The 23,416-nt window shown below is 41.4% G+C and overlaps 1 protein-coding gene across 1 annotated transcript; it reads left to right on the top strand.

Moving 5' to 3' along the window:
* The first annotated feature begins 20,703 nt into the window (after positions 1-20,703).
* On the top strand, positions 20,704-22,873 carry LOC145073319 (Target of Myb protein 1). Its single transcript, XM_079019868.1, has 4 exons — positions 20,704-20,856; positions 21,169-21,774; positions 21,868-22,119; positions 22,186-22,873. The coding sequence occupies exons 2-4, from the start codon at positions 21,256-21,258 to the stop codon at positions 22,600-22,602; spliced, it is 1,188 nt and encodes a 395-aa protein (XP_078875994.1). The 5' UTR covers positions 20,704-20,856; positions 21,169-21,255; the 3' UTR covers positions 22,603-22,873.
* The last annotated feature ends 543 nt before the right edge of the window (positions 22,874-23,416 follow it).

Raw genomic sequence — 23,416 nt, forward strand, 5'->3', positions numbered from 1 at the left:
AAGATTGTGGCGATCGGATGTGACATGATTAGAGGCCCTTGTGTCAAATAACCAAGATGGTGATGTTGGAGAGGTGGTGGTCACGTTTGCTATTGGTGTGGAGTTTTTTTCTTGATGGACATTGTTTTCTTTTAGGAAGCGAGCTAGCTTGCGACAGTCACGTGCTAGATGACCCGGTATGTTGCAGTATTGGCAGAATTCATTAGTTCTGTTGGTGCGGTTGTGGTTAGTGTTTGACCATTGGGATTGGTTTCGGTGAGCACCTTTGTGGGTCCCTGATTGATAGGGTCTGTTGTTGTTTCTGGTGAAGGAGTTTGGGTTGCGATTGGTGGACCCCTGTTGGCGAGTTGTGAAGTTCACAATTGTGGGGATGGATTCAAGAGTGGGTGATATTTCTTTAATGGTTCATTCATAGTCTGTGAGATTGTCAAATAGTTCAGGGTAAGAGATGGGATTTTCTCGCACCTTGAGAGCTGTGGTAATAGTGTTATAATCATCTCCCAGTTGAGAGAGAATGTGAATCATAAGATCTTCTTCTGAGATTGGACTTTGAGCAAGGGCTAGCGAATCAACAATAGATCGCATTTCATGTAGAAATTCAGTGACATATCGAGAACCTTTAGGGTTTGTAGTGAGTTTTGATTTCAGAGTGTAACATCCCGAATTCAGGTACGTCTCTTAGATCCTTCTTCTTTTCCAAGTTGTCAAGTTCATCCCTTAAAAGAATTATTGTGGCAAATGAGTACATTGGGCGTACTGAAGAGTACGTTGCGCGTACTCATGCACTTAAGTTGGACGCGGATTCGCCTAGGTACGCTGGGGGTACCCAGGGTTACGTTAGGCGTAGCGGGCCCAGATGCAAACCCTAATTTGTGGCTTGTGCACTATAAATGGAATGCTAAGGCCTTATCCTCAACCACCATTTCATAGAGTGAAACCCTAATAGAGAGTTATCCTTCGTTCCTAACTTGTGTGTTTGTGTTCTAAGCTTCAAAGTGCCATTTCAAGGTGGTGAAAGAGAAGAAGAGGCCATTTTAGGAGCTAGAAGTTGGTGGACAAGAGTATATATGAGTTCTACAGAGGTTGGACCTTCTTTATGAGGTAAAAAGCTCAAAGATTTCCTTGTCATTTGTGATATGTGCTTCTTGGACCAATTTTTAGGGTTTTTGGTCCCAAGGTGGAGACTTTATGAGCAAATGGTCTCCATTGGCCTAGATCTGCCATATTTAAGGGTTATATGAGTTGTATGTGTTGGAATAGTGTCTAAGGCTGCAACTATATTAGGCAAGTATTTGACCCGATTGTGCATGGTCCTTTTGGGTTGCCTTCACCATAGCAACTTGACAGGATGATTTATTATGAGAGAATAAATATTATTAATATATTATAAGAATAATATAAGGAATAATAATATTGTTATTTGATTAATATAAGTCATAAATTAATTAGTATTAATTTGGTGACTTAAAGAGATTAATTAAATAAGAGGGTATAAACTGTCAATTGTTTGATAGTTACACTTTGGGCTGTAAATCCTTCTTGGATAGGGTTGGACGATTTCTAGGGCTTGGGATAAGCCACAAATCGTCCAAGGGCTTATCTGGGAAAGGATTTGGATTGCTTTGAGTAAAGATTATCCAACTATGGTTTAAAGGTGAAACCCTAGGAGCCTTACAAGTATAAATAGACCCTTGGGGCAAGGGAAATCGGCACCTATGCTAAAGCAAAGAAACCCTGGCTGATTTCTATTCCCTCTCCTCTCTCTCAAATCATCCTCTTGCTAGTTGGTGTTTGTAAGCCATTAGAGGAGTGACATTTATGACTCTAAAGGTCCAAGAACTAGAAGATCACACAAGTGTTTCAAGGTATGCTTCTAATTCTGATTTTGTATTGTTCTTATACTCCATTAGTCATTAGAAGTCTTGGATCCAATGCATGTTTAATTAGAGAAACCTAGATCCAAGCATTAGGGTTTGTATGTGCACATAGGAATGTTCATATGGCCAAAACCCATCAGTGGTATCAGAGCCTAGATTGGTTTCTATTAAATTGATGCATGATTGTTTGTTTCTTACTTGCAAAATTCGAATTTTGTGGTTCTGTGTCATGAACTCGACGAGTCCCATGGTGGATCCGGCGAGTTGGCCTGACTCGACGAGTCCAGTTGGGAACTCGGCGAGTCCGAGTGTCAGGAAGGGCCAAAAATCGGGATTTTTTGATATTTATCTTATGGAAACCTGCCTTTATCATATTAGATCAACCATAATCCGATTTTATGATATATATGACTATAATATTGATCTAATTAAAGATACTTGTCAATTAATAAAATATTTAATTTCCTTATGTGATAATTAATTAATTATTTTGATTAAATTGGTAAATTATTTTGCAAGAAATCATTAAATAAATCAAATATGGATAATTATGGAATTAATTGTTAATTAAGATTATTTGTTATTTGATCCTCCATGTTTTAAATGTTTAAAACTTGCCCTCAAGTTTTGAAATTTATGTTTTATGATTAAAAGTTTAATTTAGACAATTTAAATTTCAAACCCTAGAATTTTACAAGTTTAAAATCCAACCCTATACTAATATAATATTACAAGAATAATATATATATATATATATATATATATATATATATATATATATATATATATATATATATATATGTATAATTAAAATGCTAGTCTTACCGTTAGTAGGCCTCATTCACGAAGTCGGTCTATAAGGTGGGTATAAGGTTGCGGCCTATAAAATGGCGCTTAATGGGTGTACACTCACAACCACCGCTTGCATGATTGGTGGAGGGTCGTTAGCCGAACGGGTAGGATAGGGCAACCTCATCTCTCATTAAAAGTATAATATGAAATACAAAGTAACTACATGTTTTTCAAAAATTTCTCAATCTTAGTTACTTTAGGAAAAGTGAATTGATGCAATCCCATGAAATTACACTTTGCACGCTTGCTAAGAAGTTAATGGAGCGTGTGTGGTTTACCGGCACACTAATTGGTTCTAAGCAAAGGTGGCAAAGGGTGATTCATTGTTTATCATAGTTCGATGGAGCGTGTGTGGTTTACCAGCACATCGAATAGGTGATCGTTATAATGAAGGCACCATGTAAATTTGCATGGTAATTCACACCCGCTTTGTGATCCTCGGTATCCCAGTCACAAACAAGATGACATATCGAGATTTAAACATGCCATTGAAAGGTTTCAATGAATCTCATCTAAACCTAGGTATTCTCAATACATTTAGAACTTAAAGTTATGTTTTGTGGTGGAGAATTAGTGAATCGTCATTCACTTACCTTCAAATTGTTTACATGTTAGATTACGGCATCCCTTTTCTAATATGTAAATATTGTTGTTGGATCCTAGCCCTAATTTTCTTATTAGGTGATAATTAGGGATTCATATTCTAATCTATCTTTGTCCTTTCTATTTGTAGATGTCGAACGCAAACGACGCTGCTGCTAGTTCATTCACATTGATGAGCCTTTGTCAAAAGGTCACTTTCGATGGAACAAACTTTAGCGAATGGATAAGATACATTTGCACTATTGCTCGCTATGAGGACAAGGAGTATGTCCTCGATGAGAAGCTCGAGAAAATCAACCCTGAAATCGCTACTCCGGCTGAAATGACCGCTTTTGAAACTCACGAGCGTGATGCAACGAAGGTACATTGCATCATGATAGCCACTATGAACTCCGAATTCCAAAAGTCCTATGAGGACATGTACCCGTACGAGATGCACCAAGACTTATTGGAGAGATACCACCAAAACGCGAGACAAGAGCGTTATGAGATTTTCACTAACATGATTTCCGCGAAAATGGGTCATGGAGAGTCTCTTACCGTGCACCTACAAAAGATGCAAAGGTATGTCGACCGTCTTCGCAAGTTGAATGTTGACTTTGGGGAAGACTTGGCAATCGACATGGTGCTTCACTCTTTGCCTCCAAGTTACAATCAATTTAGGATGAACTACCACATGAAAAAAGAAGAGGTCACCCTAAGCAAGCTCCAAGGTCTCTTGAGGGTCGCTAAGAGCAACTTCAAGGACAAGTCTGTTGCACCAACTCCCAATCCACCCGCTGCTCCTGTTTTGGCTATTGGACAAGGAAGGGGAAAGAAGAGGAAGGCTTCATCTAAGAACCATCGCAAGGTTAAGTCCTGAGATGGTGCCTCTTCTAGTGGGACCAAAGTTGATCCTGCTAAACCCTGCCCTAACCCAAAGGAGGCAGAGTACCACCACTGCCACAAGATAGGACATTGGAAGAGAAGCTGCCCAGAGTACCTACAAGCCATCAAGGAAGGAAAGATCAAGCCGTCTTTCGCACGTATATACACAATTAAATCTAACGATTCATCTCATGCTATTTCTTGGGTTCTTGATACCAGTTGTAGTTACCACATTTGTTCTAATGTGCAGGGACTAAGAAGAAATAGAGACGTGGAGCATGGAAGAATAAATCTAATCATGGGGAACAGAAGATCGTCGCCTGTGACCAAGATTGGAGTGTATTCTTTAGTGCTTAGGAATGGTTTATCTTTAGATTTGAACAATTGTTGCAATTCGCTAGAAATGGCTAGAAACATCATTTCATTTCATGGTTTCTGTAGACAAGGTTTTAGATTTTCTTTTAATAATGAGAATGGTTCTATTTTGGCTTGTCTAAATGGTGTCTTTTATTTTGAAGCTATACCATGTAATGGAATTTATGAAACCGTTATGATTGTAGATAACTTAGGAAATGATGTTTTATGCATGGATTCTTCCAATAGTATGGATAGAGCATCCTTGTGGCATTGTCGTCTTGGACATGTCAACAAGAAGCGCATAGCCCAACTCTAAAAGGATGGAGTGTTGGAGTCATTCGACCTTAGGGAAGATGACACATGCGAGTCTTGTTTACTTGGAAATATGACTAAGTAACCCTTCACAAGTACGTGTGAAAGGGGTGGGGGTCTATTGGACCTAATACATACCGATGTATGTGGACTGTTTAGATCAACCACGAAGGATGGGAACCACTTCTATGTAACTTTTACCGATGACTATAGTAGATATGGGTATATCTACTTAATCAAGCAAAAGTCAGAAACTTTTGAAAAGTTCAAAGAGTTCAAGAATGAAGTGGAGAATCAATTGGGCAGGAAAATCAAGATGCTTCGATCCAATCGAGGAGGAGAGTACATAAGTCTTGAATTCCACGATTATCTCAAGGAGTGTGGAATAGTTTCACAATTGACGCCACCTAGGACACCACAATTGAATGGTGTGGCAGAAAGGCGTAATTGAACCTTGTTGGACATGGTTCGCTCTATGATGAGTCGTGCTTCACTATCAATCTCTTTTTAGGGGTATGCCTTAGAGACTGCCGCCCATATCCTTAACCGAGTCCCTACTAAGAAGGTTGCCAAAACACCTCACGAGATGTGGACAGGGAAAGCTCCCTCGTTGGCACATATCAAGGTTTGGGGTTGCAAGGCTTTCGTAAGACGAGATACTCACGACAAGATCGAACCTCGTAGTGAGCGATGTATTTTCATCGGCTGCCCGCAGAAACCCTTTGGATATCTCTTCTATAGACCGAAGGACAATGTTGTCTTCGTTGCGAGGAGAGGAGTTTTCCGAGAGCGAGAACTCATAATCCAAGGAGACAGTGGGAGGCAAATCGAGCTTGAAGAGATTCAAGAATCGATAGATGAAGGAACCTCTACCGCTGGCACTCAACCCAAGGAGGAAACTCCGGTTGAACCGATTGACGAATCCTTACCTCTTAGACGTTCCGAAAGAGTTAGAGTTCAACCCCAGTTTTATGGTTTTCATACTACTACCGAAGGGGACACGTATATTAGTGATGGTACACTAATAAACCTTGATGAACCCAATAGCTATAAGGAAGCCATGGCAGGCCCGAAGTCTGCGAAATGGAAAGAGGCGATGGATAGTGAGATCCAATCCATGTATGATAACCAAGTTTGGAATTTGGATGATAATGTGCCCGGACGTAAGACCGTTGGGTGCAAATGGATCTTCAAGAAGAAGACCGACGTGGATGGAAAAGTACACACGTATAAGGCGCGATTGGTTGCGAAGGGCTTTACTCAAACTCCAGGAGTTGACTATGATGAGACCTTCTCACCAGTTGCGAAGATTAAGTCTATTAGAGTGATGCTAGCTATTGCCGCATTTCATGATTATGAGATTTGGCAAATGGATGTCAAGACCGCTTTCCTTAACGGAAAGTTGGCTGAGGATGTTTACATGGCTCAGCCAGAGGGGTTTGTGGATCCGAAGCATCCGAATAGAGTGTGTAAGCTTGAGAAGTCCATTTATGGACTTAAGCAAGCATCTCGCAGATGGAATCTTTGCTTCGATGAGAAAGTCAAAGAGTTTGGATTTGTACGAAGCGAAGATGAATCGTGTGTATATGTCAAAGCCAGTGGGAGTATAGTAAGCTTCCTCATTCTATATGTCGATGACATATTACTCATAGGAAACGACGTCCGACTCTGTAGGAGGTTAAGTCCTAGCTCGGGAAGTGCTTCGCTATGAAGGACCTCGGAGAGGCTTCTTATATTTTGGGAATAAGGATAGTAAGAGAAAGAAGTCAAAGACTAATAAGACTTAGTCAAAACACTTACTTAGAGAAGGTACTAAAACGTTTTAGTATGGAAAACTCAAAGAAGGGAGAACTACTGATACAAAGTAATGCCAAGTTGAGTAAGACTCAAAGTCCAAGTACCGAAGCTGAAATAGCAGAAATGAGCCGAGTACTATACGCTTCCGCAGTTGGCTCAATCATGTATGTTATGATTTGTACTCGCCCTAATGTAGCCTTTGCTTTGAGCATGGTTAGCAGATATCAAGGGAATCCTGGCAGAGCCCATTGGATTACGGTTAAGAATATCCTTAAGTACCTTCGGAGGACGAAGGAATGGTTCTTAGTCCTCGGAGGGAGTGATGACTTGAAGGTGCGAGGGTATAGTGACGACAGCTTTCAGACCGACAGGGACAACTACCGTTCGCAGTCGGGCTGGGTCTTTACCCTAAACGGAGGAGCAGTAACTTGGAAAAGTTCCAAGCAGGAAATTGTAGCTGATTCAACGTACGAATCAGAGTACATTGCAGCGAGCGAAGCGTCAAAGGAGGCAATATGGTTGAAGAACTTCATCGGTGATCTTGGAGTTGTACCTGCCATAAAGGAGCCCATGGAAATTTTCTGCGATAATGAAGGAGCGGTTGCCTTGACCAAGGAACCAAGGGATCATGGTAGATCTCGACATATCGACAGAAAATATCACTTTATTAGACATCGTGTAGAAGAAGGACAACTCGTAGTGAAGAGGATATCATCATAAGATAACCCAGCAGATCCGCTTACGAAGGGACTGAGTAGGGTTAAGCACTTGCAGCATGCTAAGAGTATTGGGCTGAAGGATGATATTAGCATAGATTAGATTGTAGTAGAAACATGTAATAGATAAATGTAATTAACATTTGATGATTAAATAAAGGAGTATTATTTATGAGTAATGTTACTGTCTTGTGTTAATTGTTTAACTATTGTTTCATTTTGCATGTTTTGACTTCCAGAATAATTGAGTTTATTAAGAATAATCGAATTATTCATAAATTGTCCACAATCGTTCATATGTTGGAAGTAGATATGAATGAAGATTGTCATGAATCGGTGTGTAGATTGTCTAAATGGTTTTAGACATATCAAAGGGTTGATGCAACGTTCGTGAGTGCTTATGAACTGGTTTTGAGCATTGGAACAAACCCGCGCTTGCTGGAATCACCTTATGGAATATGATATAAAAGGGTGATCGCAAGACGATAATATCATATAGTCTTAAAACCTAGATATATGGTTTGTTATTTGTTAATTGGTTGTACATTGATAATACGAAAACGCATCAGTAACTCGGTGTTATAAAACGCATTGTTGTGTATAGTTGATTAATGAATAAGTAAATGCATATAAGTCGAAGTTTATCGGTTACTTTTATTCCAAGAGGGTAAAAGCGATATCTCGGCCGCTCGATGATTTGATTTGACTTATGTCCCGGGCCCGGTCAGAACTAAATTGATGTGTTCGATTAAGTTCTATGTCAAATGAATCGGAAATCGAGAAACCAAGTGCTAGACTAATTATTCCATAGAATTGTCAGCATGATATCTAACAGAGGACTGTACGATCCCTTATCTAAATGACAAGATTGATCAGAGTTTGATAGCGTCTTTGAGAGCTACGATTGCAAATCGAATTGTACTTGTGCATATAGTTACTAGACTTATCCAAGTGGGAGACTGTTGGAATAGTGTCTAAGGCTGCAACTATATTAGGCAAGTATTTGACCCGATTGTGCATGGTTCTTTTGGGTTGCCTTCACCATAGCAACTTGACAGGATGATTTATTATGAGAGAATAAATATTATTAATATATTATAAGAATAATATAAGGAATAATAATATTGTTATTTGATTAATATAAGTCATAAATTAATTAGTATTAATTTGGTGACTTAAAGAGATTAATTAAATAAGAGGGTATAAACTGTCAATTGTTTGATAGTTACACTTTGGGCTGTAAATCCTTCTTGGATAGGGTTGGACGATTTCTAGGGCTTGGGATAAGCCACAAATCGTCCAAGGGCTTATCTGGGAAAGGATTTGGATTGCTTTGAGTAAAGATTATCCAACTATGGTTTAAAGGTGAAACCCTAGGAGCCTTACAAGTATAAATAGACCCTTGGGGCAAGGGAAATCGGCACCTATGCTAAAGCAAAGAAACCCTGGCTGATTTCTATTCCCTCTCCTCTCTCTCAAATCATCCTTTTCCTAGTTGGTGTTTGTAAGCCATTAGAGGAGTGACATTTATGACTCTAAAGGTCCAAGAACTAGAAGATCACACAAGTGTTTCAAGGTATGCTTCTAATTCTGATTTTGTATTGTTCTTATACTCCATTAGTCATTAGAAGTCTTGGATCCAATGCATGTTTAATTAGAGAAACCTAGATCCAAGCATTAGGGTTTGTATGTGCACATAAGAATGTTCATATGGCCAAAACCCATCAGTATGTTCATAACAATCCAATCCTGGACGTGTATATTGAGCCATGCATGAGTTCTAGACCTTATGAGGAAGAAGGAAAAGGTGTTAGAGTGATTAGGGACCTTTACAGCCATGTAAAGGCTTAAAGGTTCCGACTTTATGGAATAAGAGGCTTATGGAAAGTCAGATCTGAAAGTTGAATGAGTGTCTTAACCGTTTGAGACCAAAATCCAAGAGAAGGCTGAAACTGAGACTTACGTTGGGCGTAACTCTCAGTACACGCAGCGTAAGGGGTTGAGACCCCAATTATGGATTGTCGGCGTACTGTCACGGGACAACACAATCACCATGTGCCACTTAGTGTAACTTCGACTAAGTCAGGCTATGACACTTTTTTTGGATGTATAAACAACTAAGTAAGCAAGAGAATAAAGGCTTTGAAGTTTCTACAAATGAAAGAGAACTTCTATTAGAGAGCTCGAGAGAATACAAGAGACTTTCCAATGGTTTGGAGCAAATGAGCTCCTCCTTATTTATACTTGTCCTTCTCCCTCTTGGGAAGTTTCTAGATATTACTACATTAGTCCTATATTCTTGACTAATCTAGAATATTCTACCAAGTTACATATATTTACAAGTCTTCATGAAACGTTCTAAATCATTCTTTGATGTCCTAGAGAAATCTAGGACGTTCCAGGGTCTAATGTGCTATACTTGTAAGTTCTCCCATTTTCTTGAGTACTCCGGAAGAGTCTAGAATCTCGATCGTGATAGTACGCCCCGCGTACAGAGAAGGTACGCGCCGCGTACTGCCTCCTGTTGACTTTTAGGGTTTTGGTGAACATTTGGACTTTGGGGTCTGGGAGGGGTAAAATGGTCTTTTACCCTTCTGTGGGATTGTAGGAATGGATTTAATCTAGCCTTTGAGAGCCATTATTTATTAGTATTGTTTATGTGATTAGGCGGGGGCTAGATCGGTGTTCTCGTGTGAGAGATTATCGGAGATACCCGAGGCGAGTCTTCTCACTATACTGTACCTGGAAGGGTACCTATGTGTGACCGGAAGGTCTTGTATGCTATGAGATGTATGTTCTATATGTTGTTATGTGATATGTATGTGTTATGTATGTTATGTATGATAAGGACCGGAAGGTCAAGATGGTATGGACCGGAAGGTCAAGATGACATGGACCGGAAGGTCAGGAGGTTACGGACCGGAAGGTCGATACGGGTAGGACCGGAAGGTCTATCGGGATTCAGGACGAAAGTCCCCTGAGACACTTGGACCGGAAGGTCCCACAGAGTTATGGCCTGGAAAGGCGTATGTGTTGTATGTGGTATTTTGGGGAACTCACTAAGCATTTATGCTTACAGTTGTTGTGTTATGTGTTTCAGGCACTAGCGAGGATCGCGGGAAGGCGCCGGCATGATCTGTACACACTCATAGAGATTTTGTTTTGAGATTCTGGGAATTGTTGTTATGATGACATTGGATACAATTTGTTATGATATTGTTTTTGGATGATTAAAAACATGATTTAAAAATGAAAAATTGTTTTGAAAATTTACGTTGTTACAAATTGGTATCAAAGCCTTGGTTTGAGGGATTCGGGTGCAACTTCGGATGTATCTGAACTCAAACTGAGGATTTGAGAAAGTTTTTCATAAAATAAACAAATTTTCTAAGAGAGTAAAAGATTTTGAGAAAGGCAGAACGGAGCAGTGTGTACGATCAGCCAGTGCTCGAACGGTGATTTCCCAAAATACCCTTACATTATGTGTTATGAGATATGTTGTGATATGATATGCATGCTAGAGTAGGTTGGGTATTCATATTAGGACTAGAGTTGCCTGATTTGTGATGACTTAGCATTGGAAGATTTCTGCTGCTATTAGATGTTTGAGAGTGAGTAGGTAGCAGTGAGGAGCTTATGAGAGGTCTCTCGAAGGGTAGCCTATGCTAGCGAGATGTAGAGTACTTGTGATATGAGATCCAAGGAGGAGGACTTGGGGTGAATATTGATGCGGTGTGGACGGTAGCATCAGGGCATGTACTACCGAAGACACCGTATCAGTACGCAGTCCAAGTAAGAATCCTTAGGGTACTAGGGAACAAGTAGGGTTGAGTTATCGATGCTCGAGCGGATCTCTAATATTTTATGTTGTATTTCAGAGAGACAACATGGTTGGGACACGCCACACACCTGAGAGCAGTGATGTTAGTGATGAGGAGATCCGCAGGTTGATTAATGAGGAGGTGGTCGCTGCCATCCGAGCCGAGATTCCGGAGATGTTTGGTTCTATTAAGACCACATTGATTGAGACTTTTGATGAGCGGTACACAGTGGTGACTGAGGCTGCGGCTGCTGCAGCTACTGCAGCTGTGGCTGCTACTAGACCTCAGGGAGGTGACTCGTTGTTGTTTCGAGAGTTCAGCAACACGAAGCCACCAGAGTTTGATGGGACGCAGGATCCGATCGCTGCGGTGAGATGGATTTCTGATATCGAGGGATGCTTCTACACGTGCTCATGTCCGGAGCATCTGAGGGTACGATTCGCGCTGAACCAGCTTCGCTTGGGAGCGAAGGACTGGTGGAAGTTCGTGATGGCGAGCTTCACTCTTGCAAAGATTTCAAAGGTGACCTGGGAGAGGTTCATCACCATGTTCAGAGATGAGTATGTTCCCCCAGTGGAGAGGGAACGGTTGGCTAAGGAGTTATTGACCCTCAAGCAGGGTACTGATTCTGTTACTGTGATCACCAGGAAGTTTCATGAGAGGGCGATGTTCTACCCTAAGCAGGTGTCTACCGAGCAGGCACGCATGAGTCGGTATTTGAGCATTCTGAGGAGGGTTATTCGTGATTTCGTATCGAACTCGACTTACCGGACATTTGCTGAGCTCCATGAAAATGCCCGGAAGAGGGAGATTGAGTTGGAGACTCAGGCCAGGGAGGAGGCCGAGTCTTAGGGGATGGATCGGCGGCCGACACAGTCTCAGCCGGCAGCCAAGCGGGCAAAGCCCGCCGATTCAAGATCTGGAGGCCAGAAGGGCTGCACTTTAAGGAAGTACGGCAAGGGACATGACGAGGTTTGTCGATCGGGTGCTTGCTACAAATGTGGCAAGGAAGGGCATATAGCCAAGGATTGCCCCAAGGGGTTCATGGTTTGCTTTCATTGCAACCAGACGGGCCATCGGAAGGCCGAGTGTCCGCAGCTGCGGGGGACAACACAGGAGCACTGCAGGGATCTGCCTCTGCCGCCGTGCGAGCTACTGAGGTTCGGCCGGTGAAGGCCGAGGCACCGAAGGCTCGCGGGAGAGCCTTACAGTTGACAGCGGAGGAGGTCTGCGCAACGCCCAATGTCGTGGCTGGTATGTATTCTTTCATTTATTTACGCTGATTTTGAGGTGTTGTGCTTATATTATGATATGCGTAGGTACTTTTCTTGTGAATTTTGTTCCTGCTTTGGTGTTATTTGACTCGGGTGCGAGTCGGTCATTTGTTTCCTTAGCAGTTAGCCCGCCCATCAGTATCCGACGAGAGGCGTTGATTCGACCTCTGCGAGTTTCAATAGCTGACGAGTGAGCGGTGTATGCTACGGATGTGATTCGAGGATGTGTACTCAAGATCTTCAGTGTTGAGTTCCCGATAGATCTAGTCCCGATTGCAATGGGGGACGTATGTGTCATAGTGGGCATGGATTGGTTGAGTCAATTTGGGGTTGTTATAGACTGTGAGAGACAGTTGGTGATGATACGAGACCCTAATGGGGGAGTACTTACGGTGTACGGCGAGGGTACCCGATATGGGTCAGCGTTTTGTTCGGCTGCCAGAGTGAGACATAGTTAATAGTAGGGTTGCAGCGGGTTCGTAGCCTATGTGATGGATACGCGAGTGGCCGCTGGGACGCCAAGTTCGATTGATGATGTCTCGATAGTGCGCGAGTTCTCGGATGTTTTTCCCGAGGAGTTTCCGGGTGTGCCTCCCGAGAGGCAGGTAGAGTTCTGCATTGATTTGGTACCGGGGGCAGCACCTATCACCAAGGCGCCTTATCGCCTTGCGCCACCAGAGATGCATGAGTTGTCCTCGCAGCTTCAAGAGATGCTGGGGAAGGGGTTTATTAGACAAGTAGCTCACCTTGGGGAGCGCCGATCCTTTTTGTCAAGAAAAAAGGATGGTTCACACCAGATGTGCATTGATTACCGAGAGTTGAACAAGTTGACGGTCAAGAACCGTTACCCATTACCGAGGATCAACGATTTGTTCGATCAGTTGCAGGGAGCGTCTTGGTTCTCCAAGATTGATCTCAGGTCTGGATATCATCAGATGAGAGTGCGTGATGAGGATATCCAGAAGACGATGTTCAGGACTCGTTATGAGCATTACGAGTTCATGGTGATGCCTTTCAGGCTCACCAACGCACCGGCGGTGTTCATGGATCTCATGAACAGGGTGTGCTGGCGGATGTTGGATCGTTCGGTGATCATGTTCATTGATGATATTTTGGTGTATTCGAGATCTAGAGAGCAACATGAGGAGCATCTTAGAGAGATTCTCGGGGTATTGAGGTCGGAAAGGCTTTATGATAAATTCTCCAAGTGCAAGTTCTGGTTACGGGAGGTCCAGTTCTTGGGGCATCTCGTCAACCAGAATGGGATTTTGGTCGATCCGGCCAAGATTGAGGCGATTATGAGGTGGGAGGTGCCGAGATCACCCACCGAGATCAGGAGTTTTCTAGGATTGGCCGGCTGTTATCGGAGATTTATTAGGGATTTCTCCAAGATCGTCGTGCCTCTCACCAGTTTGACTCGGAAGGGTGTCGCTTTTTCATGGGGTCCGGAGCAGCAGACCTCGTTTGAGACACTTCGCCAGAGATTATGCGAAGTCTCGATGTTAGCCCTCCCGGAAGGGATGGAGGATTTTATGGTGTATTGTGACGCATCATATCGGGGTTGGGTGCAGTACTTATGCAGAGGGGGCATGTGATAGCGTATAAACCGAGGCAACTGAAGCCTCATGAGATGAGGTATCCCACCCACAATCTGGAGTTGGGGGCAGTGGTGTTCGCCCTCAAGATCTGGCGTCACTATTTGTATGGGGGGTCGGTGTACCATATACACAGGCCTCAACAGCTTGAAGTATTTGATGGATCAGCCCAATATGAATATGCGCCAGAGGAGATGGATGGACGTGGTAAAGGATTACGATTGTGAGATCCTGTACCACCCGGACAAAACTAATGTTGTAGCTGATTCCCTGAGCCATAGGGCGGAGAGTGCCCCGCTCCAAGACATTTGTATGCGATTGACAGTGATGACTCCGGTGTTGGACACCATTCGGGAGGCCCAGCAGAGGCTGTGAGACCGGAGAACCGTAAGAGAGAGCGGGTGATCGGGCAGATGTCTGAGTTTGTTAGCGATAGCCGTGGGCTTATGACTTTTCAGGGTCAGATCTGGGTGGTGTATACAGGCGGGACACGTGCCACTTTGATGGAGGAGGCGCATAGATCGAGATTCTCGATCCATCCCGGGGCCACTAAGATGTATTTGGACCTGAAAAGAGAGTATTGGTGGCCCTGTATGAAGAGGGATGTTGTGTGGTTCGTTGAGAGGTGCTTGACCTGTCGCGAGGTTAAGGTCGAGCACCAGCGTCCGCATGGCAAGTTGTAGCCACTTGAGGTTCCCCAATGGAAGTGGGAACAGTTTCTATGGATTTCATCACCAAATTGCCGAGGACCGCGAGGGGTGTCGATGCAATTTGGGTGATCGTCGACCAGCTAACGAAGAGCGCTCACTTTCTTGCTATCAGTGAGAGCTCTTCTGCTGAGAGGCTGGCAAAGTTGTATGTGAGAAGGTGGTATCGCGGCATGGAGTGCCGATCTCGACTGTGTCAGATCGAGATGTACGTTTCACTTCCAGGTTGTGGAAGAAGTTCCACAAGGAGTTGGGCACGAGGCTGCATTCAGTACCGCATACCACCCACATACGGACGGACAGAGTGAGCGGACGATTCAGACGCTCGAGGACATGCTACGGGCATGTGTGTTGGACTTCGAAGGGAGTTGGGACACGTATTTTCCGTTAGCTGAGTTTTCCTACAACAACAGTCACCATTCGAGCATTGGTATGCCTCCCTTCGAGTTGTTGTATGGGAGGAGGTGTCGGACTCCCATCTGTTAGGGAGAGGTAGGGCAGCGAGTGATGAGCAACACTGAGATAGTGCTTCAGACGACAAAGCAGGTACAACAGGTCAGGCAGAGGTTGTTGACAGCTTAGAGTCGCCATAAGAGTTACGCGGATAGGCGACGATCTGAGCTCGAGTTTTAGGTCGGAGATTTTGTACTCCTAAAGGTGTCTCCATGGAAAGGAGTGATCCGATTCAGGAGGAGGGGCAAGTTGGGACCCCGATACATCGGTCCATTCAGGGTGACTGCGAGGGTGGGCAGGGTAGTGTACCGTTTGGAGCTACGTGCAGGGTTGAGTCAGATACATGATACCTTCCACGTGTCTCAGCTAAGGAAGTGTATAGCCGACGAGCCGGCAGTGGTGCCGCTGGAGGATATTCAGGTGGCTGCGAGCCTAAATTATGTTGATAGACCGATCGTGATCTTGGATCAGAAGATCAAGGTTCTGAGGAACAAGGAGGTGCCTCTAGTTCAGGTCTAGTGGCAACATCGGAGAGGGTCCGGACTGACTTGGAGCCGGAGTCAGAAATGCGGGAGCAACATCCATAGTTGTTTGCGGCATGAGACTTTGGGGGCGAAGTCTAGTTCTAGTGGGGGAGAATTATAACATCCCGAATTCAGGTGCGTCTCTTAGATCCTTCTTCTTTTCCAAGTTGCCAAGTTTAACCCTTAAAATAATTATTGTGGCAAATGAGTATGCTGGGCGTATTGAAGAGTACGTTACGCGTACTCATGCGCTTAAGTTGGACGTGAATTCGCCTACGTACGCTGGGCGTAGCGGGCCTAGATGCAAACCCTAATTTGTGGCTTGTGTACTATAAAAGGAATGCTAAGGCCTTATCCTCAACCACCATTTCAGAGAGTGAAACCCTAATAGAGAGTTATCCTTCGTTCCTAGCTTGTGTGTTTGTGTTCTAAGCTTCAAAGTGCCATTTCAAGGTGGTGAAAGAGAAGAGGAGGCCATTTTAGGAGCTAGAAATTGGTGGACAAGAGTAGATCCGAGTTCTAAAGAGGTTGGAGCTTCTTTATGAGGTAAAAAGCTCAAAACTTTCCTTGTCATTTGTGATATGTGCTTCTTGGACCAATTTTTAGGGTTTTTGGTCCCAAGGTGGAGACTTTATGCGCAAATGGTCTCCATTGGCCTAGATCTGCCATATTTAAGGGTTATATGAGTTGTATGTACATAAAAATCCAATCTTGGACGTGTATATTGAGCCATGCATGAGATCTAGACCTTATGAGGAAGAAGGAAAAGGTGTTAGAGTGATTAGGGACCTTTACAGCCATGAAAAGGCTTAAAGGTTCCGACTTTATGGAATAAGAGGCTTAGGGAAAGTCAGATCTGAAAGTTGAATGAGTGTCTTAACCGTTTAAGACCAAAATCCAAGAAAAGGCTGAAACTGAGACTTACGTTGGGCGTAACTCTCAGTACACGCAGCGTAAGGGGTTGAGACCCCAATTATGGATTGCCGGCGTACGCCCCGCGTACAGAGAAGGTACGTGCCGCGTACTGCCTCCTGTTGACTTTTAGGGTTTTGGTGAACATTTGGACTTTTGGGTCTGGGAGGGGTTAAATGGTCTTTTACCCTTCTGTGGGATTGTAGGAATGGATTTAATCTAGCCTTTGAGAGCCATTATTTATTAGTATTGTTTATGTGATTAGGCGGGGGCTAGATCAGTGTTCTCGTGTGACAGATTATCCGAGATACCCGAGGTGAGTCTTCTCACTATACTGTACCTGGAAGGGTACCTATGTGTGACCGGAAGGTCTTGTATGCTATGAGATGTATGTTCTATATGTTGTTATGTGATATGCATGTGTTATGTATGTTATGTATGATAAGGACCGGAAGGTCAAGATGGTATGGATCGGAAGGTCAAGATGACATGGACCGGAAGGTCAGGAGGTTACGGACCGGAAGGTCGATACGGGTAGGACCGGAAGGTCTATCGGGATTCAGGACGAAAGTCCCCTGAGACACTTGGACCGGAAGGTCCCACAGAGTTATGGCCTGGAAAGGCGTATGTGTTGTATGTGGTATTTTGGGGAACTCACTAAGCATTTATGCTTACAGTTGTTGTGTTATGTGTTTCAGGCACTAGCGAGGATCGCGGGAAGGCGCCAGCATGATCTGTACACACTCATAGAGATTTTGTTTTGAGATTCTGGGAATTGTTGTTATGATGACATTGGATACAATTTGTTATGATATTGTTTTTGGATGATTAAAAACATGATTTAAAAATGAAAAATTGTTTTGAAAATTTACGTTGTTACACAGAGATATGATGCGAGACCTTGAGGCGGAGGCAAAATTTGAGTGAAGTCGTTCCCATGCTTGGCGTGCTGTAGATGCAGAGGAGACGAGGGGTTGAATGGAATCGGAGCAGCTTCCTAAGATTGCACTAAAGATCATTTGATCTTGACGATACTAGGGACGGTATTCTGGATTGGGAATGGGTTTGCCTTATTAGTCCTTGATTGTTTCCGAGGGTTTGTTGGATTCACCAATGATATGGTCTTCAAGCTCAAGACTGACGAGTGTTGATTTGACTTGTTTGCGCCACACTGGGTAATTGTTAGGGGTAAGTTTTGTGGTTAAGTGAGTGGCAACAGTGATTTGTGTCAGTTTGCTGGCCATTGAAGAACCCTAATTGGGACGAAAAAGAGTGATTGGATCGAAAGACTCATGAGAGCTAGGAGCGCTCTGATACCATATAAAGGTATGGAAATATGAATCTCTGTATATAAAATTGCTTGTGTAACATTACAAATGAGAGCCTCTTATATCTAGAATATAATCACAGTTGTAGGTACTAAACTATGAAAGGATACAGGTAAAATACAACTGTATATAACCAATTATTTACAATATGAATCACAGTACAGATATGAAAGATACGTGATATCTCATTCCTTAATATGTATGTGTTTATAAGCGTGTGTGTCTATATGTTCCTGAATGTATATGTATTTGTGTGTGTTTACGATATATGATTTGATCACTCATTCAATATTTTTTTTACAATTCTTATTCATCCTTTTTATGTTTTGGAAGTTTTAGGATTAACCTACAACCAAGGTTTATGCAGCTCCAAGTGCTAGATCTAAATGCCAGACATTTTTTCTTAAAAAAATAATACTATTTTAATACCCTTTTTGTATTTGCCAAGTGGGTTTTACATGTTCTTGCTAAATCCTACACGTTGTTCTCAAAATATGGATATGGTGATTTCATGTCTACTTCATCAACGGTGTGTGTGAGAGTGAGTGAGTGAGTGAGAGAGACCATTTGTATATTTAATACATTAATTATAAAATATTTAAGAAAAAGAAAAAAAATGAAAAATAAATATAATAAAGGTATGATAGTCTTTTCAATTTTTTGAGAGACCAAAAATACAACGAAACTAGCTCAAAAAGATCACGAAGCCAAAAAATCAAGGTTTGAACTAAACCTCGAAAAAAATACATACTACAGAGACCATTTTATAGTTTTGTTAAAAATAAACTACCTTATAGAATTCTAAAAGTTATACATGCATAATGTATCACCTATATGTTGAGGGACATGAACATTTGTAATCAAACTTAATCCATTTTTAATTATTTTTTCATTTAATTTTAAATCATTTGGTTGACGACTTAAACGCTATGGCATTCACTAAATGCATGAAACTTTTATTGTTAGATTTGGTAGAAATCATCATCACTTTTTACATCATTTTTTTTTTCTTTTATCTTATAATCTCACCATCTACCATTATCAGGTTATTTATCATTCAACCTAATATTGATGTAATATGTTACTTTATAAATGGAAAACATGCCATAATAAGATCTCAACAATAGCATAAGATATGAAGGTTTTATGGCGGTCATAGTTTAGGGAAGCATGATTATGAACGCCGTGATTGTGATATGATTCTCTTTGATTTGTACTTATTTTTGTTAACATCAATTACTTTATTTTATGATGTCCAAATATATCAAATGTTTTAATCCTATAGTAAGACTAAGTATCAAACAACAAAAATACAATATAATTGTAGTAAGATAATATCTATATCATACTCACATAATACAATATGATTATAATCGTTGTTTTTTTCCAATCAAAAAAATCATGATTTTATCGAAGCTACGAAAATGGATTTTTTTTTATGAATATTACCAAAAAAATTCCAAGATTACTAACTAAAATCTTAATTGTGTAAATGATTGTTAGTTTTTTTTTTTTTACTTTTTTTGTAAATATTTGTTGAAGATAGTTTTTTTTTTATTTTTCTTTTTAATAAATTAAATTAATATATACGATTTTAGTTATTATCATACAACGAATGAGAAACCAAACGGGCAACAAGTTGCGCCGCTAAGCCTTTTTGTATGGTAAAATCAATTCTTTTGAAGACTACATTCATAGATCTAGGGGATATAACATTGATATGCATGATCCGTTGTAGTCTACTAAGAAGTTTCATCGCATCCGACGCAAGGAAACCAAACGTATCAAATGAAAATGGTATGCACGTGTGTTGATTTTCCATGCACGGTTTCTCATGTTTGGTCGCATTGCATGCAACAGCTTTTAATGTAGTCTGTCTCGCCGTGAAACCCCCGACACTCAAGCTTACGAAAGGGGATACCCCTGTAAGGTCTACACATGTGTGTTTCCCTCCAACTCATCCAAAAATCAAAACGTCAGTCGGTCTAAGGGTTGACCTTCCTTCTGTCAGGTCAGTCAGGAAATTCACAGGAGCCACTTTCTTGGCGGAAACCCCGGCACGCTTACATATGTCGACCAAAACATCCCTAACCATATCGTGTCTATATTTGAATCCTAGGAGTTCTTTGCAATGAACTGCATGCTCGTCGAAAGAGTCCAAGCATGCCTTGCGGCATACCGGACATATCCCATCGGCTGGGAAAATAGGAATCATGAGTCGATATTTGAGGATGGTACGATACTCTACCGAAGACATATGTTGGCCAAACTCATCTATAGGGATAGCTAGAAGAAAATCTTGAGCATGTGTTACATGTAAACACTAGAAAACTGTTTTCTGTCGAGCCGTCATATTGAAATTCACTTCCATATCTTGGATAATTTTACTAAAAAGGGCACTCGCCAACATATTATGAGATTTAGGGGGGATGGTGTCCTAGTAGTAAAACCGTTAAGGTCAGTGTCCGGAAGCTTGTTACGAAGAGAATCTAAGACACAAGCATAAAGACTTGTGTAAAGAGGATTTTCTTAATAATTTAATATAAATACTTTTCTAAGGATTTTGTAATAATATACTTTTTTTTTTCAAAGTAAGGGACTGATTACGGTGAAGAATGATTATTAGGGACTATAAGTATCAAAAAAGATATTAGAGGTGAAAAAGTGTTTGTCATACATCTGTTTGGGGAACTTTGAAGAATATATTCATCCATCAAAGGTCAAGGGTATAAGAAGACTTGCGGCAACTTCAAGGAAACACCAGACCCACCTGCAAGTCTTCTCTGCGACCAAGTACCGAATCCACTTTATACGCATTCACAACCTAACAATTCCATCTTCCTTCGATTTTACCTCACAAGGTACTGTTTAATTTTCTGATTTTTATGTTCTCATAGTTCTTGAATTTGTTTACAATATCTTGTGTGATCATTCATTGCTGTTTCACATCTGTCGAAATTGAGATACTAGTGCCCATGCTTGTAATCGTGTAACCGTCCTTGAATTTCTTGATCACTGATCGTCGTTTATTCATTTGAGAAGTCCGATCCTTTGCTGCGTTTGTTTTATTTATACTCGGATTCTTACAGTTGCTTATTTCAGTAGTCCAATTTACATCCTTCTTTGATATTTCCCCTTTCAACTTAAAACAAAATCATCGGACTTTACTGTAGGTTTCTTGAGATTTAGCGGACAGTTGAAAACTAGGGTTGAGGGTTTTGAAGAGATCTGATTTAATTCTGGTTTTGGAAGTTGGAGCCATGAGTGATAACATAATGGACAAAGTTAATGCTCTCGGTGAGCGCCTCAAAATTGGTGGATCTGAGGTCAGCCAGAAGATTACTGCAGGCATGAGCTCCATGAGTTTCAAGATGAAGGAGTTCTTTCAAGGTCCTAACCAAGCTGATAATCTTGTTGAGGAAGCAACAGCCGAGTCTCTAGATGAACCTGATTGGGCTACAAATCTTGAACTCTGTGACATGATTAACCATGAAAAAATCAGCAGTATCGACATGATTCGAGCCATAAAGAAAAGAATCATGCTGAAGAACGCTAGGATTCAGTACTTAACTCTAGTGTTACTCGAGACTGTAGTCAAGAACTGCGAGAAGGCATTTTCTGAAGTTGCTGCAGAAAGAGTGCTTGATGAAATGGTGAAGATGATTGATGATCCCCAAACTGTTGTCAATAACCGAAACAAAGCTCTAATTTTAATTGAAGCATGGGGAGAGTCTACTGAAGAGCTCCGGTATCTTCCTGTTTATGAAGAAACATACAAGGTATTATTAAACCCTTTTAGCATCTATATGTTCTTAATGATTTTGGTTATATTACTATACATATTTATCTATTCATTGATTATGTAACAACAGAGTTTGAAATCAAGAGGAATACGATTCCCTGGACGTGATTCCGAGAGCTTGGCTCCTATATTCACACCCCCTCGTTCCATTCCACCTTCGGAATCATATCCCATTCCTCATCCTCCACAACAGATTCCTCAAGAGATTCCGATTCAAAGCATGTCAGCAGAACAAACAAAAGAAGCCTTTGATGTTGCAAGAAACAGTCTTGAGCTTCTGTCTACTGTTCTATCCTCATCACCTCAACAGGATGCTTTGCAGGTATTATAAGTATGATACAGAGAGTTTAAGTTGGTATGGGATTTTCTAACATGTTGTGAATTACAGGATGACTTGACCTCGACACTCGTGCTGCAATGTCGCCAATCACAACTTACCGTTCAAAGAATGGTGGAGACAGGTGGAGATGATGAGGCCTTGTTGTTTGAGGCTTTGAGTGTGAATGATGAGATCCAGAAGGTTTTGTCAAAGTATGAAGAAATGAAGAAACCTAGTGAGGTGCAACGGGAACCAGAACCTGCTATGATTGCTGTTGCTGCAGAGCCTGATGAGCCATCTCATGTGGGGAAAGAAGAATCTTTGATTAGAAAGCCTGCAGGGTCTCGTGGGAACAACAGCAGCAACAACAACAACAATGATGATATGATGGATGATCTTGATGAGATGATCTTTGGGAAGAAATCTGGTACATCTGCTTCACCAAGAAAGGATCAAAAGCCCAAAGATGATCTTATTAGTTTTTAGGGTTATATAGCACATCACTTTGTCGCTCGGGTCTTTATGAACATGAATTTGGTTTCTTATTTTGTGTCTTCTTTTATTTTTAATTTTTGGTTTGGGAAAGATTATATGTGTAGCTTTACCACTATTTCTACAAGCATTTTGTGTTAAAACAACTTGGTTGTGGTTTGAACGGTTGCTAGATTTTTACTCTATAGAAACAAAAGAAGTTATGTAACAATCTGTTGGCATATTCTCACCTTGTTTTTCAAGTTAGAGCCCCAAGTTTCCTAAAGTTCTTGTTTGTTGCATAAATGTTCGGTTATTACCCTTGTAATGTGCCATGATGAAAACTAGTTATCTACTTGTGAATTTGTGTTATTTGTAACATCGTTCACATACCAAGATAGTCCGTTATAAGCAACATGTTCAACCATTATGGTACTTCTTTTGCATGAGCATGCTTAACTAGTGGAGTTTTGATGGGATCTCTCTGCTACACAATTTTAAAATATTGTCTCGAAAGGAGAGTCATGCACACCTTCATGAGTAATGTTCATTTCGTTGTCAAACCGACATGACACTAGTTTTGTACTCCTACCATATCTTTGATACCAAAGATACCACTTGTAATATATGAGATGCACGTATTAAGATATTGTCCGTTTTATAACACTCGAACTCGAACACAAATGGGAATGGTATCCTGATCCCTTTCTGAGTTATGTAAAGTTGAATTAGGATTTGCTTGAAAGGAACTGAAAAAGAATAAAGCTATGTCTAATATATACGATTGGCCAATGTCATTTTAATTTAAACAATATCACCTTGAAGCTAT

Source organism: Lactuca serriola, chromosome 9 (assembly GCF_051521515.1).
Source record: "Lactuca serriola cultivar US96UC23 chromosome 9, Lser_US96UC23_V15, whole genome shotgun sequence".
Classification (NCBI taxonomy): domain Eukaryota; kingdom Viridiplantae; phylum Streptophyta; class Magnoliopsida; order Asterales; family Asteraceae; genus Lactuca; species Lactuca serriola.

Bases quoted from the DNA above. Each gene is read 5' to 3' on its own strand.
- LOC145073319 (XM_079019868.1), top strand. From the start codon at position 21,256: ATGAGTGATAACATAATGGACAAAGTTAATGCTCTCGGTGAGCGCCTC. The intron at 21,775-21,867 runs GTATTATTAAAC...ATGTAACAACAG, and splicing joins TTTATGAAGAAACATACAAG to AGTTTGAAATCAAGAGGAAT. The intron at 22,120-22,185 runs GTATTATAAGTA...TGTGAATTACAG, and splicing joins CTCAACAGGATGCTTTGCAG to GATGACTTGACCTCGACACT.